Genomic DNA, 16,303 nt, shown 5'->3' on the forward strand with positions numbered 1-16,303 from the left:
AATAGAAAAATGGTTCTCCCCATGATGAGGGTTTCTCAATTTACGGAGGCCGATAGCTGAAGTTTTGTGGACAGGAGAACTGTGCCGCCCGAAAGAGGAGGTGCAGGAGGAGAGCTGTGCTGCCCGAAGGAGGAGGTGCAGGAGGAGAGCTGTGCCGCCCGAAGGAGGAGGTGCAGGAGGAGAGCTGTGCCACTTATGATTATATGGCACTTACGAAGTGCCACAAAATCATTAAATGAGTGCCATAAAATAATTTCCTGAAAACTGTTATTAAAATAAAGTGAACAACACTTTTAATTCTGAAATGCTGCAGTGGCAGCCTTTCACGATTGACTTTCTTGGCCGTGTTGCATGTGTTTGCTCCATGCAGCATTTTATATACACTGCTCAAAAAAATAAAGGGAACACTCAAAGAACACATCATGGATCTGAAGGAACGAAATATTCTCATTGAATACTTTGTTCTGTACAAAGTTGAATGTGCGGACAACAAAATCAATGGAAATCAAATGTATTAACCAATGGAGGCCTGGATTTGGAGTCACCCCCAAAATTAAAGTGGAAAAACACACTACAGGCTGATCCAACTTTGATGTAATGTCCTTTAAAACAAGTCAGAATGAGGCTCAGTATTGTGTGTGGCCTCCACGTGCCTGTATGACCTCCCTACAACGCCTGGGCATGCTCCTGATGAGGTTGCGGATGGTCTCATGTGGGATCTCCTCCCAGCCCTGGACTAAAGCATTCGCCAACTCCTGGACAGTCTGTGGTGCAACGTGTCGTTGGTTGATGGAGCGAGACATGATGTCCCAGATGTGCTCAATCAGATTCGGGTCTGGGGAACGGGCTCACCAGTCCATAGCTTCAATGCCTTCATCTTGCAGGAACTGCTGACACACTCCAGCCACATGAGGTCTGGCATTGTCCTGCATTAGGAGGAACCCAGGGCCAACCGCACCAGCATATGGTCTCACAAGGGGTCTGAGGATCTCATCTCGGTACCTAATGGCAGTCAGGCTACCTCTGACGAGCACATGGAGGGCTGTGCTGCCTTCCAAAGAAATGCCACCCCACACCATTACTGACCCACTGCCAAACCGGTCATGCTGAAGGATGTTGCAGGCAGCAGATCGCTCTCCATGGCGTCTCCAGACTCTGTTACGTCTGTCACATGTGCTCAGTGTGAACCTGCTTTCATCTGTGAAGAGCACAGGGTGCCAGTGGCGACTTTGCCAATCCTGTTGGTCTGTGGCAAATGCCAAGCGTCCTGCACGGTGTTGGGCTGTGAGCACAACCCCCATCTGTGGACGTTGGGCCCTCATACCACCCTCATGGAGTCGGTTTCTAGCCATTTGTGCAGACACATGCACACTTGTGGCCTGCTGGAGGTCATTTTGCAGGGCTCTGGCAGTGCTCCTCCTTTTCCTCCTTGCACAAAGGCGGAGGTAGCGGTCCTGCTGCTGGGTTGTTGCCCTCCTACGGCCCCCTCCACGTCTCCTGGTGTACTGGCCTGTCTCCTGGTAGCGCCTCCAGCCTCTGGACACTACGCTGACAGACACAGCAAACCTTGGACAGTTTGATTTACTTGGAGTTATATTCTGTTTAAGTGTTCCCTTTAATTTTTTTAAGCCGTGTAATTTATTGCGACCAGAGGGCTGTTCATTTTCACCTCCAATAAATAACCCCCCCCCCCAAATGGCAGTCAACAAGCCCCTTCAGCCACTCTGGTAGATGGAAGCACCGCTGGTTAATCCAGGGAAAGTCTCGTCAATTGCTGGCTGGATTTAGTGAGTGCGGTGTGCGGGCAGATACGTGGGGGAGCGATTTACCGGCCGCTCGTTCTTCACTTCTGCTGGGTTTGATTTTCTGTTACAATAGAGACGTCCCCGTAAGAGCAGCGTGGGTTTAATCCACTCGCCAGTTTTTGGCAACCTTAGGGAATTTTATATAAACAGCCTTTAATAGATTTTGTGGGTTTTTTACTACGAGTCATTGTATTTAATTAATTTGCAGCACATTTACTTAATGGAATTGAAAGGATCCAGCAACATAAAGGCCGGTTATACAATTTATTTGGATGTGAAAATGTTATTTTTCTATTGACAAAAGGAGCGCTAAGCTGTGTTATTAACTGCGGGGGTTGTTGTTCACATTGGTCCTAGGTTATAGATGCAGAATTGATTAATAAAAGTGCGCTGAGAAGTATCTGCTGCTTTAGAGGAAATTTACTTCTAGGCGATTGGTTAAATGGCAATTCCACAATATAAAATTAAAGTAAACCTTTCACATATTTTATATTTATTAATTAAAAAATAATAGTCCTATCTGGTTTTGACAGTTTTTTTTTTTTTCTTTTCGATTTGGGATTTATTTATTTTTGTTGTGTTTTCTGTAAATGAATATGGAAAATTTGTCACTTTTTGGCTTATCACTTTTTTTTGCTGAATCAAGAACATTTTCCATAAACTTTCATGATAATTCGAACAACTTCTTCCCCCCCCTTATTTTTTAAGGTGGTACCACGGACATCTTTCTGGGAAGGAAGCCGAGAAGCTCTTGCTGGAAAAGGGAAAACCTGGCAGTTTTCTAGTACGGGAAAGTCAGAGCAAACCGGGGGACTTTGTGCTGTCCGTCCTGACAAGCGAGGAGAAGCTGGAGAACGGAGAGCGTAAATCTCGCGTCACACATGTGATGATCCGCTTCCAGGTAATGACGAGACCACAGATTATATATTTTATATTTTAACTTGTAGTTTTGAAAATCATCTTCAGTTTACTTAGATTTCTTGATTCCACATTTCAGCCGGATGGTAAATATGACGTAGGCGGCGGGGAGCGCTTCGATACACTGACCGATCTATTAGAGCATTACAAGAAGAACCCAATGGTGGAGAAGTCTGGAGCGGTGGTGCATCTAAAGCAGGTGCAGAGGATGGACCATTCATTTCTACACTATGTAGCTTGTTGGTCCTTATACACACAGGTTTCTGAATGTCGTTTGTTTCAGCCATTCAACGCAACGAGGATCAACGCCGCCAACATTGAATCTAGAGTGCGAGAACTGAACAAAATGGCGGACAACACCGAGAAAGCCAAGCAAGGCTTCTGGGAGGAGTTTGAGGTAATTTACGATCACTTTGGCTCTTAGAGCTTCTTTTGGGTTGATATATCCCCTAATATAACTTTGATCTCAATCCTTGTAGGGATTTAATTATTTTTAGCCCAAAATTCAGATTTGATATTATATATATTTTATTTTTAATTTTTTTATATTCGATTTGTATTATATTATAATATAATATAATATAATTCTATAATTTTATATTTTTTATTTTATATTCTAATTTTTATATTTTCTTATTTTTTTATATATTTATAAAATATATACATTTTATAATTTATATATAGCTAAAATTCTATATCTAATATAGATATATATTTATACATGTATAGATATAATTTTATTATATAAATTTATTTATATAATATATATCTGTACTAGATATAGAATTTTAGCTATATATAAATTATAAAATATATATACTTTATAATCTATAAAACAATATAAGAGAATATAAAAATTATAATATAAAATAAAAAATATAAATGATAGAATTATAATAATACAAATCGAATATAAAAAAAATAAAATATAATTTAAAATATATATAATATCAAATCTGTATTTTGGGCTAAAAATAATTAAATATATATATTTCTCTCTATTGCCCAAAATACAATATAAAATAGATATTTATTTTTATATTGTTTTGTATTTTGGGTTAAATGTTTTTCATTGGTTTTTTTTCATAAAATATTTTGCACAGTTTGGCTTTTACAGGCTTTCTTTCTTTCCCTGCACTTTCAAGCTTGATGCTGTCTGAGGTCATAAAACAGCTGAGGAGCTAAAAAAGAAGTTAGAAACTGTAGTATTGGACCGTTACAATGAACTCATGATAGTTGAATAAACAGGCTATAGAAGTCACACGGTGCAAACTTTTTGTTGAAGCCCAATTAACAAATTATGCATGGATTTTTAGCTAAAAAAGAAAAAAAAAAAAAACCTTCAAGGTGGACAACCTCTTTAATAATCGTGTACAAGTAGTGGTGGGGTCTTGCTCTACATGCCCATCAGAGTCACTAAGGCTATGTGCCCACGATGCAGATTTGAAGCAGAAATTTCCTGAGCATTTCTGCATCTGCTTGGCAGAAAAAACGCATGCGGATTGTACATGCATTTTTTTTCAAGCGTTTTTCCAAGCGATTTTGAGCATCACTTGGAAAAAGGGCTTGAGACAAGTTGGTCACACAATATAAATCCATGCAACTGGCATGGATTTATATTGTGTGACCAACTTAGAGGAAATTTCTACTTCAAATGCTGCATCTAAAGTAAAGAAAGAAAAAAAATAAATAAATAAATGAAAAACCTTATACTCGCCTCTCTGGTGGCCCCGGGTATCCTCCCGGCAGCGTCCTCTCGGCGGCCAGCGGTGAACTGGCAGGATCTGTGGTGACGTCATTTAGTCAGCTGATGGTCACGCGACCATCACCTGACATCAGCGGTCGCGTGACCATCAGCTAACTAAATTACATCACCACACTTCCTGCCAGTACCGCGTGGGCCGCCGAGGAGAGAGCACGCGGCCGGGAGGAGATCGGGGGCTGCCGGAGAGGGGAGTATGAATTTTATTTTATTTTTTTAACTTTTAACTTGCAGGTACCATGGTACCCGGGTTGGATGAGAGTCTCCTCTACTCCAGACTCGGGTACCATCCGTGCACTGAATCGCATAACATGCGGATGTTATGCGGTTCAATGCAAGTCAATGGGCGCAATTTCGCCACAAAATCACGCCCAAATTGGTTGTGCTGCGGATTTTTCCGCAATGATAATCCGAAGCGGAAATTTCCGCAGCTTGTGCACAGCACGTGCGGATTATCATTGGGATACATCCCAGACCTTTTACCAAGCAATTTTTAATGCGTTAAATCCGCATGCGGAGTCTTCATGTGGATTTTGAAGGGGGTTTTCAAGCAGATTTACTTCAAAATCCACATAAAAAGCTTAGTGTGAATATATCCTAAAGCGCTGTTCTGCTCTTTATTAATAGTTACCAATCTTTAAAACATTCTGATAAAGGAATAAAAAGCTAAATATTTTTTTTTCCTCTGGAATCCGCCCTCCGCTCCCGTGCTGTTGCACCTACGGTCACAATCCGGCCGAAAGTGATGGAAAAGCATTGTCCGTCACCACATTGCTCCTGGATCTGTAAGAGAAGTCACTCTTGGAGGATGTTCAGATCTTATTCTTTATTCATGGCCGTGTTCTTAGTCAAAATTGAGGTAAAGCCCCCACGCACGCATGCATGGTCTCAGGAGGCTTTACTGTTGGCAGACACAGGACTTGTCTTAGCCCTCACTTTCTTTTTTTCTTCAACCATTCTTCCACATGTCCCAAACAATCTTAAGGGGCTTCATTAGAGAAAATGCCGTTATCCAAGTCCTCTGAAGTCAATTCATTGTACCCTCTGTAGAAAGTCAGTCTGTCCTTGATGGTTTGTCTTAGATACAAGTGGTTGCTTTGCTCCCTTTCTTGACAACAGGCCAACGTCCTAAAAACTTCAGCTCATAAACACCTGCCTGCTACCATTTCTGAGCAAGCTCTGTATTGGCGTTGAACCAATCCTGTAGCTGAATCCTATTTAGGAGATAGTCCTGGCACTTTCTGTACTTTCTTGGACCCCATGAAGCCATCTTCACAGCATCTGACCCTCTTTTTTAGCGATCTGATAAATTGCTGATTTTAAGGCAATCTTATACATGGCAATGTCCTTACCTGTAAAGCCTCTTTGATGCAAAACAATGATGACTACACTTAATTCCATGGAGGTAACCATGGATAACAGAAGAAGACAATGATTTCAAGCAGCAACCCTCTTTTAAAGTAGATGGTCTGCTCTTATCCCTCAGTCATGCTGACTGAATTATATCAGCTGCCTTGTCCTCAGTAAGTTGCTCCTAAGCTGATGAGAAGATGACTGGAATAATATAAGTCTGTCATTTTATGGCAAGTGGAAATTCAGTGGAACTGGGGTTTTTGTGATTAATTTTCATGACAAGGAATGACTTATAATTTTTTTTTTTTTTTGCAATTCATTTGATCGCACTTCATAACAATCTTAATCTTAATGCAAATTGTCACTATAAAAACGGACACAAATTTTGTTTTTTCCAAGTTTGCTGCTTAAGTCTTTAAAACTTTTGTCCACAAATGCAGTTTTTTTTTTTAAAGTGAATTTCCACTCTTGATCACCATTGTACCCCCAACCTTGACCATTTTCAGGCCACTCCTCCTATTCAATGCATCTTTAGACCTCTTTGGATGGTCTGATGAAGGGGCATTCCAGCAGTATGATAAAAAGTCTTCCAGGAGTGCAGACTTACGGAAGTTTACGAAGGATTCAGTGTGCGCCTGGCAGATTTGCCAACTTTTATCGGAGTCGGGTCTCCCATTTTTCTGCAATCCTCCTGAATGTTTGGGAGAGTTTTACAGGTGGATTCTAAATGGGTCCAAAATTCTGCAATAAATTAGTTTTCTTGGATTACAATATTGATGTTCTATTTTTGGGATAAGCCATAATATAAGATAGGAAAGATGTGTGTCAACTCCGGTGACCTGAACGGTGAGGTGTCCAAAGGTGCCGTGGTGCACCATTGTGTCACGCAAGGTGAGGGAAGGAACAAGTGTAAAACAATGGGAAGAGGGGGAAGGGAGCCCAACAACTAGGGAAAGGGGGAGTGGAGAGCCCTAGGCAGATCTAATACCCCCCTGACTACCCTGTCGTCCAAATATAGGTTCTGCACCTATTGTCGAGCAGGAAACCTAATCCCTCAATGTCCCTAGAGCTAGGCTCTAGGTAGGGAGGAGACCGGTTGAGTAGTCAGGCCCCACTGTAACTAAACACAAATAAGATAAACAAAGGGGATACACTTAACTTGAGAAGACACCAGAGAGAAATCGCCAACTGTCCTCCAAGGGAAGTCCAAGAAGAAACTAGCCAACTACTAGTACTCCAGGCATGGACAGAGGAACATAGAACTGTCACCGGCGACTCTCTGGAGACAGAGTATTAAACTACACAGGAAGGGTGTGTCAATTAGCAGCAGAAGGTGGAGGTCGCTTCTGGGTCCTAAAGGAAGAAGCATATCATTACACTACGGAGATGAGAGGCTCAAGAAGATGTCTGCAATGCCAAGCACAGTGACCTTCTACAGCTGGATCCAGAATGACTGTCTTGTCTTGATACTCCCGTGACACATTGCTTAAAAAGCATAGCACCATACATTTGGTAGTGGCAGTGACTAGTATTGCATTTCATTCGTTCGTTTCCATTTAACTGGAGTTTTACTAGGCAAAGACACCAACAAGTGAGGTGCGATGTCTGATAAACAATGAATAAAAAACCTTGTGTCAGCAGAAGTTTTGAGTGTAGAGTTGTCATCAATATTGCGGTCCAAGAAGAGTCTTTAATTTCTCCTTCCCCCATGACGGCACCACGGAGAGAGAGGGGATCCGCCCTTCAAGGACAGGAAACCTACAGATAAAACGGCGGTACCTCTCTCCCACATCAGTTGGTTTCCTGTCCTTGACTGTATCCTACAGTTCCGGAGGAGGCTTACCTGCGGGGTGCCAGAAGATGGATGTCGTGGGATGCCAGGCCGATCCAGGCAGCGGGGGTTCCCTGCCTCGGCTGGTGCGGTGCCCTGATGCTTCACCGCTGGGGTCAGTGGGCCCTTAGGGTGTGCGGAGGGGGGGGGTCCAGACGAAGAGGACGGGGCCTGTCGGGGCCCGCAGAGGTGCTGTGCTGGACCCCCCCTGGTTGTGGCAAGTGGGAGCGTGGCCCAGCGGTGTTCTTTTGAACTTCCGTGTCTGCCGTGCATGCGCAAGCGCCCCGGGCATCTCCGGATGACACTGCGCCGCAATGCATGACTGGGTAGCCAGTCTGTGCGGGCGTCCTCCCGCAGGTGCGGGGGAGGAAGGGGCGCTGGGTCACCATAGGACTCCCTGTGCCTTAAGACAGCGGAGGACGCCAGAGGCTGCTTCTTAAAGCTCTGGCATGCTGTCAGAAAAAGTGTGTGTGAGTGTAATACTGGGCACCAGGGCCGTAATAGTGGAAGTATCGTACGCCTCATGCGGGGTAGCTGCCCTGGAGAAACTGAAGGCACACTCAACAAGAGCGGTGGCAGTCTCCTGGGCGGAGAAGGCCGGTGCTACTATAGAGCAGATATGTAGAGCGGCAACCTGGTCTTCCCCCCTCTACATTCTTCAATCACTACCAGCTAGACTTAACCTCTTCTTTAGACTTTACTTTCGGGAGAAGGGTTCTGGAAGCTGTGGTCTCCCCCCCCCCCCCCCCCCCAATGAGTCACTTCTCTGTAATTCTCTCCGTGGTGAAGTCATGGGGGAAGGAGAAAGACGTGGTTACTTACCGGTAACGGGATTTCTCAGAGCCCATGACGGCACCCGTACATTCCCTCCCTTCACGTGTGGGTGCACACACTTATTAATTACTTGTTGTAGCCACGTGGTGTCTCTGACAAGTACTTAAATTGTAAAATTTTTTGTTACTAACCTGGTGGTCCTCTCATGCTCTGTAAACAACTGATGCCGGAGAGAGGTACCGCCCTTTTATCTGTAGGTTTCCTGTCCTTGAAGGGCGGATCCCCTCTCTCTCCGTGGTGCCGTCATGGGCTCTGAGAAATCCCGTTACCGGTAAGTAACTACGTCTTTTACTTATTCCTGCTATAAAGATATATTAGTAAATTTAAAATGATTAAAATTCCTTCATTTTACAACTACCACTAGAGGGAGCTGGCTGCATACAGTATCTACATTGAACTGAATGGTAACACAGTATGCATTTGTTTTTTTGTGCTGCCTCTAGTGGCAGTTGCAGAGAACCAACATATTCTCTTTTAAAACAAAGTTTATACAAGGCATTGGAGCTTTGCATAAAAATATACTGATCTCAGACCACTATAAAAATGTTAAAATTAATTTTAGCTTGGGCTTTTAGAACTAAAAATGCTGGAAAGTGGCGAATCGCTTTAAATCTTAACCTCCTGATGTCACAGCACAGTCTGTAATGACACTGAATTGGCTAATTTGATGTCGAATCGAACTGTTCTTGCAATGAAATGTCACAGCGCTATAAATATAGCGTGAAAAGTACCTGGCACATGTGTCAGAAAATGCCTCGAACGTGCGAAACCTTATGAAATTTTGAAGGTGCTATGAATGTTATGGGGGTGGGGCGGATTAAATGTTGCTGCCAGCGTTTTTCCTTTTCGTTGGGGGTGGTGAGAGATGTAAAAGTTGCCTATTATCTGATAATTTGCTTGTATATGTGTATGTATTAATAGAAAATCTTATTTCCCATGGGCAGATGCTCCAACAGCAAGAATGTAAATTGCTTTACCCCAGAAAAGAAGGACAGCGGCTCGAGAACAAGAGCAAGAACAGATACAAGAATATTCTGCCCTGTAAGTCTGATGGCTTATTTTATTTTTATTTGACTATATCACTATTCAACCCCTTTTTTTTTTTTAAGGAAATCTGTGTCTGAAGAACTCAGTCATGGGCCCCCCCTTGTCTTCACATAATCCTAGGTATTTATGTAAGGCGACTGGCTGCAGCAGGAGCCTCTCCCCTTTCCGGTCTTGCCTGCAATAGGGTACAAAGAATAAGCACCACCCTCTTGACTAAGATCCGCCCCTGAGGATCAGCTGGACACTGAACAGATACAGGAGGTCATCCGCTGTGTTCTCTGCAGGGGGCGCGGGTCAGGATTCTCATCAGTTTGGGGTTCTTTTAAGGTCACAGCGCTGCGTCACCTGCTGAGCAAATGAAATGGAACCAGTCCAAAGATGAAGTAACACTTCTTCTTCTTGGTCTTCCGTGCAGTTGACACCACGAGGGTGGCGTTGAGAGATACAGATGACAGCATTCCAGGGTCCGACTATATCAATGCCAACTACATCAAGGTAATGACCTTCCGAGTAATATCACGAGTAGTAGGTGAATACTTAGAGGGTGGGGGGTAGGTAATCTGGCATCTGTAGACGGCGATAAATGGAGAATACGTGTATCGTGTCAATATCCTCATGAGGATATGCCATGTCCGGGATTAGAAAGGGTCTGTTGTCCACTTTTGTTTCTGTTGTGAGATTCCTTAGAAGGAAAAAAGATAATGGCGATCCTTGGTGTATTCTGCGAAATTGATGCAAAAAGTAGCGATACTTTTCAGGGTAAATTACATGTTCCCCTCCCGGCAGTGTGTAGGACGAGCACAATATCGTGGACAACTGTAGAAAATGTCAAGATGTTGTTCACCAGAGTTGTAACCTTGTATGTCCATACAATGACTTCAGGATGATAGAGTATCCACAGAAGCTCATGTACACGTTACGGCAGCGTACCGGGGCCTCCATCAGGTGGTCAAGCCCTGGATAACTTCTTCCAAAAGTACCTGTAAAAAAAAAAAAATAGGGGGAGCACTGCAGAGTGTAAAACCAAATGGCAAGATGGGGTTGATGTGTAGAGGATATGCTCGCTGAGACACCATGTAAATCTCCTGGACGGCTGCTGCTCTACCTGGAGAACTTACCAACGGTCAAATTGCTGGAAAGTGCAGGAATAAAAGGAGCACTGCCAGCAAGAGTAACCAGAGGGTGGCAAAAAAAATATTAAATATAAATTATATGTATGTTAATGCAATTAAAAATAAATATATATTGTTTCATTTTATTTACACACACACACACACACACACACACACACACACACACACACACACACACACACACACACACATACTGTACAGACCAAAAGTTTGGACACACCTTCTCATTTAAAGATTTTTCTGTATTTTCATGACTTTGAAAATTGTACATTCACACTGAAGGCATCAAAACTGATGCAAAGAGTGTGCAAAGCAGTCATCAAAGCAAAAGGTGGCTACTTTGAAGAACCTAGAATATAAGACATATTTTCAGTTGTTTCACACTTTTTTGTTTAGTATATAATTCCACATGTGTTAATTCATAGTTTTGATGCCTTCAGTGTGAATGTACAATTTTCATAGTCATGAAAATACAGGAAAATCTTTAAATGAGAAGGTGTGTCCAAACTTTTGGTCTGTACTATATATATATATATATATATATATCGCCCCCAGGACCGTGGGGTGCTCGGCAGCCGGGCCTTATGGCTGCTTTTGTGGGAGATCACGGTGGCTGGCCCGGTCTGTGACCCAGGGCGGTCAGTGCAAAAAAGGGGATATTTATAGGGGATTTGTCGTGACGCCACCTGTGGTGTCTGGTGAGGATCACCAGCGCTGCGACAGTCCTCTGAGGCAGATGTTAGGGCAACTTGAGATGGAACGGCTCCCCACAGGTGGAGCAGGCCTCAGGGCAGTGTAAATTAATGGAGGTGCGCTGGGCAATGTAGTGCGGGGAGGGAAATGGCACCGGCGAAAGAAAGGGACGGAGGCAGTACAGTGCTGTCATCCAAGATTTACTCACAGTTCTTAGACAGTCTACAGGTGCACTGTAATGGTGCAAGCCTCCCGCGTCGCACTGCGTTCACCGGGCATGGGTTCAGTCCTTCCTCAGGCAGTTCGGGTGTACCTGGCAGAACCCTACTTTCTTGTGTACCTCTCTAGACCGACTTCACGCTGGGTCTTACTCCCTCCTGCCCTGCGCTTCCCACTGTGAATCCTGTTCGGGTGCTGCGAGGTCCACCCTGTCCGTCTGAGTTGCACAGACCTGCTTGACCTTACTAGGATTGGAGCGGGGGTTTGGCTTCTTGCTATAGAAGTCAGAAGCCTCCAGTTTTTCCAGCCGAGGCTTGAAGCTGCACGACTGGGCCAGGGGCCGGTCCCCTTCTTGCGGCCTAGATCCTCCTGACACTTGGCAGGTTCGGGGTGTACGGGTGCCGCCTGCACTAGCCGTACTCCCCTAGGATCCCTTCTGCAGAACGGAGCTTACTCCCTGCTCCCCTCCTGGGCCTTAGTCCTGGGCCCTTGTGGTGGAGCAGAGCTCCTACAGAGACTCTGCTCCCTGACTGTTCCTACCCCACCAACGACTCCAACCTCTACTGCTGTTTTTAAGATGTCCACCTTTTTATATATCTACTGTATGAATGCTCCCATAAACTACTTCCTCCACCCACACCCACCACTGGTTCCCCCTACCTTTGGGTTCCCCCCACCCCAGCCAGGGACAGGGCTCAGCAGAAAACTACATTGCGTCTTGCCCCTCCTGCTGGCCTGGGGTAGTGTAGTGTTGGATGTAGGTGTTGGGGTCCCGTGCAGCACTCCCTCCTTACCTGAGAGAAGGGAGACACCACACCTCTGGGTGAGGTGCAGTGCCTCTGTGGTGACTGAACCCTCACGGGCGCCACATATACATACATACATACATACATACATACATACATACATACATACATACATACATACATACATACATACATACATATATACATATATACTCATTCATTCAGTGCTGGCAAAAAAAAAAAAAAAACTTTACATGTAAACTTTGCGTCATGATTTCACTTCTTAAAAGTGCACACAATGGGGGGAGATGATCAAAAACTGTCCAAGAGCAAAACTGGCTTAGTAAAATGTATAGATTAATTAATCTCAAAATACTAATTGTAATGAAATAACCACAATAAAACACTTGCATTTTAAGATTTTGTGGTTTCGTTGAATTTGTGAAGTTTTTTTTTTTTTTTGCCGGCATTGTACATACATGCACTCCCTGAAAACTAACAAAACATGTGTAATTGCAATATACACGTTTATTTCCTGATTTTTTTTTTTTTTTTTTTGGTCCAATACTCAGAGGGTAAAAAAGGCAAATTGGACATAATTTCACACACACACCCGAAAATAGGCCAGACAAAATTGTGGGTGAACAATTTTGTTTGAAGCATGTGATGCTCGTTCAAACTCACCTGTGGCAAGTAACAGGTGTGGGCAATATGAAAATCACACCAGATACCAGATAAAAAGGTTAGAAGTTGACTCAATCTTTGGATTGTGTGTCTGTGTGTGCCACACTAAGCATGGAGAACAGAAAGAGAAGAGAACTGTCTGAGGACTTGTAACGTTGAGATTGTTGATATTTTTCAACAATTTTGGTTCTCAAGAGAACTTGATGTCCCTCTGCCCACGGTGCGCAACATAAGCTAAAGGTGTAGCATGTTTTAATTCAGTATAAAAAAATACATTATATATTTTTTGCATCCCTCTGGTTACTCCTACTGGAAGCACTTCTTTTTTTTTTTTCTCCTGTGGTTGTTTTTTCCTGCACTCCCCTGCTATTCCTCAGGTAGTCTGTATTGTAGGCATGCATTGGGTATTGTTCCTTCTTGGAAAATTCACCTGTTCCCATTTGTTACTTATGCTCCTGATATATAGCAGTTTGTGTGCACTACGGTATATTCTTTCTCTTGTACGTATATCTCCATAGAGTACACTGGATGAAACCCGCGGGAACCAGCCCTATAAAGTGTATATAGCCACTCAGGGATGCCTGCAGAACACGGTGTGTGACTTCTGGTCCATGGTCTATCAGGAGAACACCCATGTTATAGTCATGACTACCAAAGAGATGGAGCGCTCCAGGGTAAGCGACCCGGGCCTGGCTGCTATTGCTGGGTATTGTGGTGCTCATGGGATAGTTTTCTTATGTTTGTCATGTTTGTTTTTTTAATCTTTAAAACCTTCTGAATTTCCTCCTCAGACCTTCGTTATGTAATATTCAGAATCTGCCAACATAAACCATCAATTAAGTCTTCACCCCCTCCGAAACATAATCAAAGTCTGGACGTCTCTGGCTCACGCTCTGTTTTGAGTAAATACCTGCGTTCTCCATAAAATGCCAGCGCCGGAGCATCTTTTCTTAGAATTGTCCGTGGTGCGGTGGTGTTATTCCTGGAAATGGATAACTGGGTGTCACCAATCTTTGTGTCAATGAGCCAAACACTCTTTGTCGGACTGTGTACTGATACAAGGAAGGGTAGCACCCAGTTATTAGCTTGTTATGTATATTTCCTGGAAGATTTACAGAGGAACAACACAGAGATCCAAGAAGGTCCAGGGTTTTACTTACATCATGAATATCAGTATTTACTAAAACGGACACGTCAGGAGAGACGGCAGGTCGGCTTTAAACGCTTAGTAAAACGAATGGTTCTGGACGTTTATTGTGTCCGCTGGTAACTATGAAGACCAGGAAGCCAATAACAGAAAATGGGACATGGATAAAATAAAAATCAAAGTATATTGGTCTCCAGATACATGCATGTCAGTTATAGGCAGCTGAACATTGCCCTTTAAAGGGGTTGTCCACTACTGGGCATATAGTGGCCCCACAAGATCCCCACCATTCCTCTGCAACGCTGCCCATGTCTACTGCTGGACCCCTCACTTCATGCTGTAACAGTAGCGCTCCCCTCTCCGCGCTCCCCTCTCCGCGGAAAAACAATATATTAGAAACCACTTCTGTTCCCATTAGTGCAAGAAGAATGCTCCCTCCTTCCATTAACAGTTTTGAGAACCCAAAATGTGCACACTTGTTTTGCAGCACCATTTTTTGTTTGTTTGTTTGCTTGAGTATAATAAGTTGGGAGTCCATAGCGCTAAACACCATCATCCGTCTTCAACGCCTCCTCTAAACCTTGTGTCTCTGACATTGCAGAAAAAATGTTTTTGTTACTGGCCTAACGAAAACTGCTCCAAGGACTACGGCTGCATCCGAGTATTGGGCCTGGCCTTGCATGAAGAGAAGGATTACATCCTGCGGGAGTTACAGATGTCGCGCACAGACAGGGTAAGACTGTACAGGCCGCATCAATATTAAAAAGTGCAACTTTCATTTCAAACTTTTGTCAGTTTCATGATCCTAAACAGAGGTAAAGAAGAATGCGAGTCCCTTGTGTGAATGGAAATATTGGCGGAATTATCCGGGTACCGCACTTTGGGCCTTCAGTTTGCCCTATAAAGCATTTACTCTACCACCGCTCTAGTCATAAAGAAGCCATATGATTCCCCACTCTTTTCGATCAGGTGCTGTGCACAGGCAATAAGTGTTGATTTTGGAGGGGAAAAAAATATTTTGCCTGTCTATAATCACCACTAGGGGGAGCTTACTGCATACTGACCTATTATTGAGTTGAATGTATAAACTGTATGCAGTGGGCTCCCTCTAAGGGTGGCTGCAGGCAGTCAGAATATTCTTAGGTTTATGTATCAAATTTGCAAGATGATTCAACACGGACATTGGGACGCTCAACCTATATATCTATGGAAGAAGTCAGAGATCTGCACGAGAGACTAATATTTGGCTTTTCTGTGCTGAATCTGCAATGATCATTCCCGTCCACCATTGTCTTCGGTTGCATGCCGTTTTTTTTAGCAAATTTGATCTGGTGTGAAAATCAGATCCTGAGTGAGGGTTTTGTGTTTTTTTGGTTTAACTTGGATTATAATTTCCTTTTTGATCTGATTCTTGTCCTCTAAAGATCCAGAGATCTGTTTGATGGTAAAAGGGGGTGATTTAAACTCTTACCATTAAAAAAAAAACCTCTTTTTACTTTTATCTTTTACTTCTTCTTAGTAATACATTCATTAAGGTCCCAGTAAAAGCGAAGAGAAATCAGCATGAAAATCGGACTTCACACTTCTGGGATTTAAATGATTGTTTTTTTTTTTTGTTTTTTTTTCATTTTTCTTGAAATATTTTCAGATAATGACTAGTTCTCCATTCAGTGTTGTGACACGTGTAGTTGCGCAGTTTTCTCGAGATCACGGAAAGTGACAGCTCCTCAGTAGCAGCGTTCACCCGCATGTAATTGGATAATAAACACATCTCGGTCGGCTCCTTGTCAGACTCCGCGCTGTCAGGCAGATCAGAGGAGCCGGAACCTGCTGCCGACATTACATCTCCCATATTTCTGTAATTACCGATATGGTGGCGCAGAAGGAGCAGCCAGGGTTGGTGTTTTGTATGATGTTGCGTGTTAACCATTATGCTTCTGCAGATAGAAGTAGAAAATATAATGAATTTTAAACCTGTTTTTTACATATGGTCTCTGAAAAGGATAAAGTCTCTTGACGCACGGTGCCTGTCACGTTATACAAGTCCTTTATTTGCACCATGGAGACATGTACCCGGTGCCAACACATAAAGTGTAACTGCACTTGTAGAAAACTTTTATATATAATATTT

General features: G+C 43.3%; 1 protein-coding gene across 1 annotated transcript in view; it reads left to right on the top strand.

The window, feature by feature from the left end:
• Positions 1-16,303, top strand: part of LOC141172588 (tyrosine-protein phosphatase non-receptor type 11-like) — a 103,444-nt gene that overhangs the window by 73,237 nt on the left and 13,904 nt on the right. The window contains exons 4-10 of the mRNA XM_073656971.1: positions 2,514-2,706; positions 2,803-2,922; positions 3,007-3,120; positions 9,448-9,544; positions 9,966-10,045; positions 13,544-13,699; positions 14,774-14,905. Coding sequence (XP_073513072.1) covers positions 2,514-2,706; positions 2,803-2,922; positions 3,007-3,120; positions 9,448-9,544; positions 9,966-10,045; positions 13,544-13,699; positions 14,774-14,905 — 892 coding nt within the window. The remainder of the gene's footprint in view (positions 1-2,513; positions 2,707-2,802; positions 2,923-3,006; positions 3,121-9,447; positions 9,545-9,965; positions 10,046-13,543; positions 13,700-14,773; positions 14,906-16,303) is intronic.

This window comes from Phyllobates terribilis, unplaced genomic scaffold, assembly GCF_046119375.1.
Source record: "Phyllobates terribilis strain yellow unplaced genomic scaffold, ASM4611937v1 Scaffold_12__6_contigs__length_324123572, whole genome shotgun sequence".
NCBI classification, from domain to species: Eukaryota; Metazoa; Chordata; class Amphibia; order Anura; family Dendrobatidae; genus Phyllobates; species Phyllobates terribilis.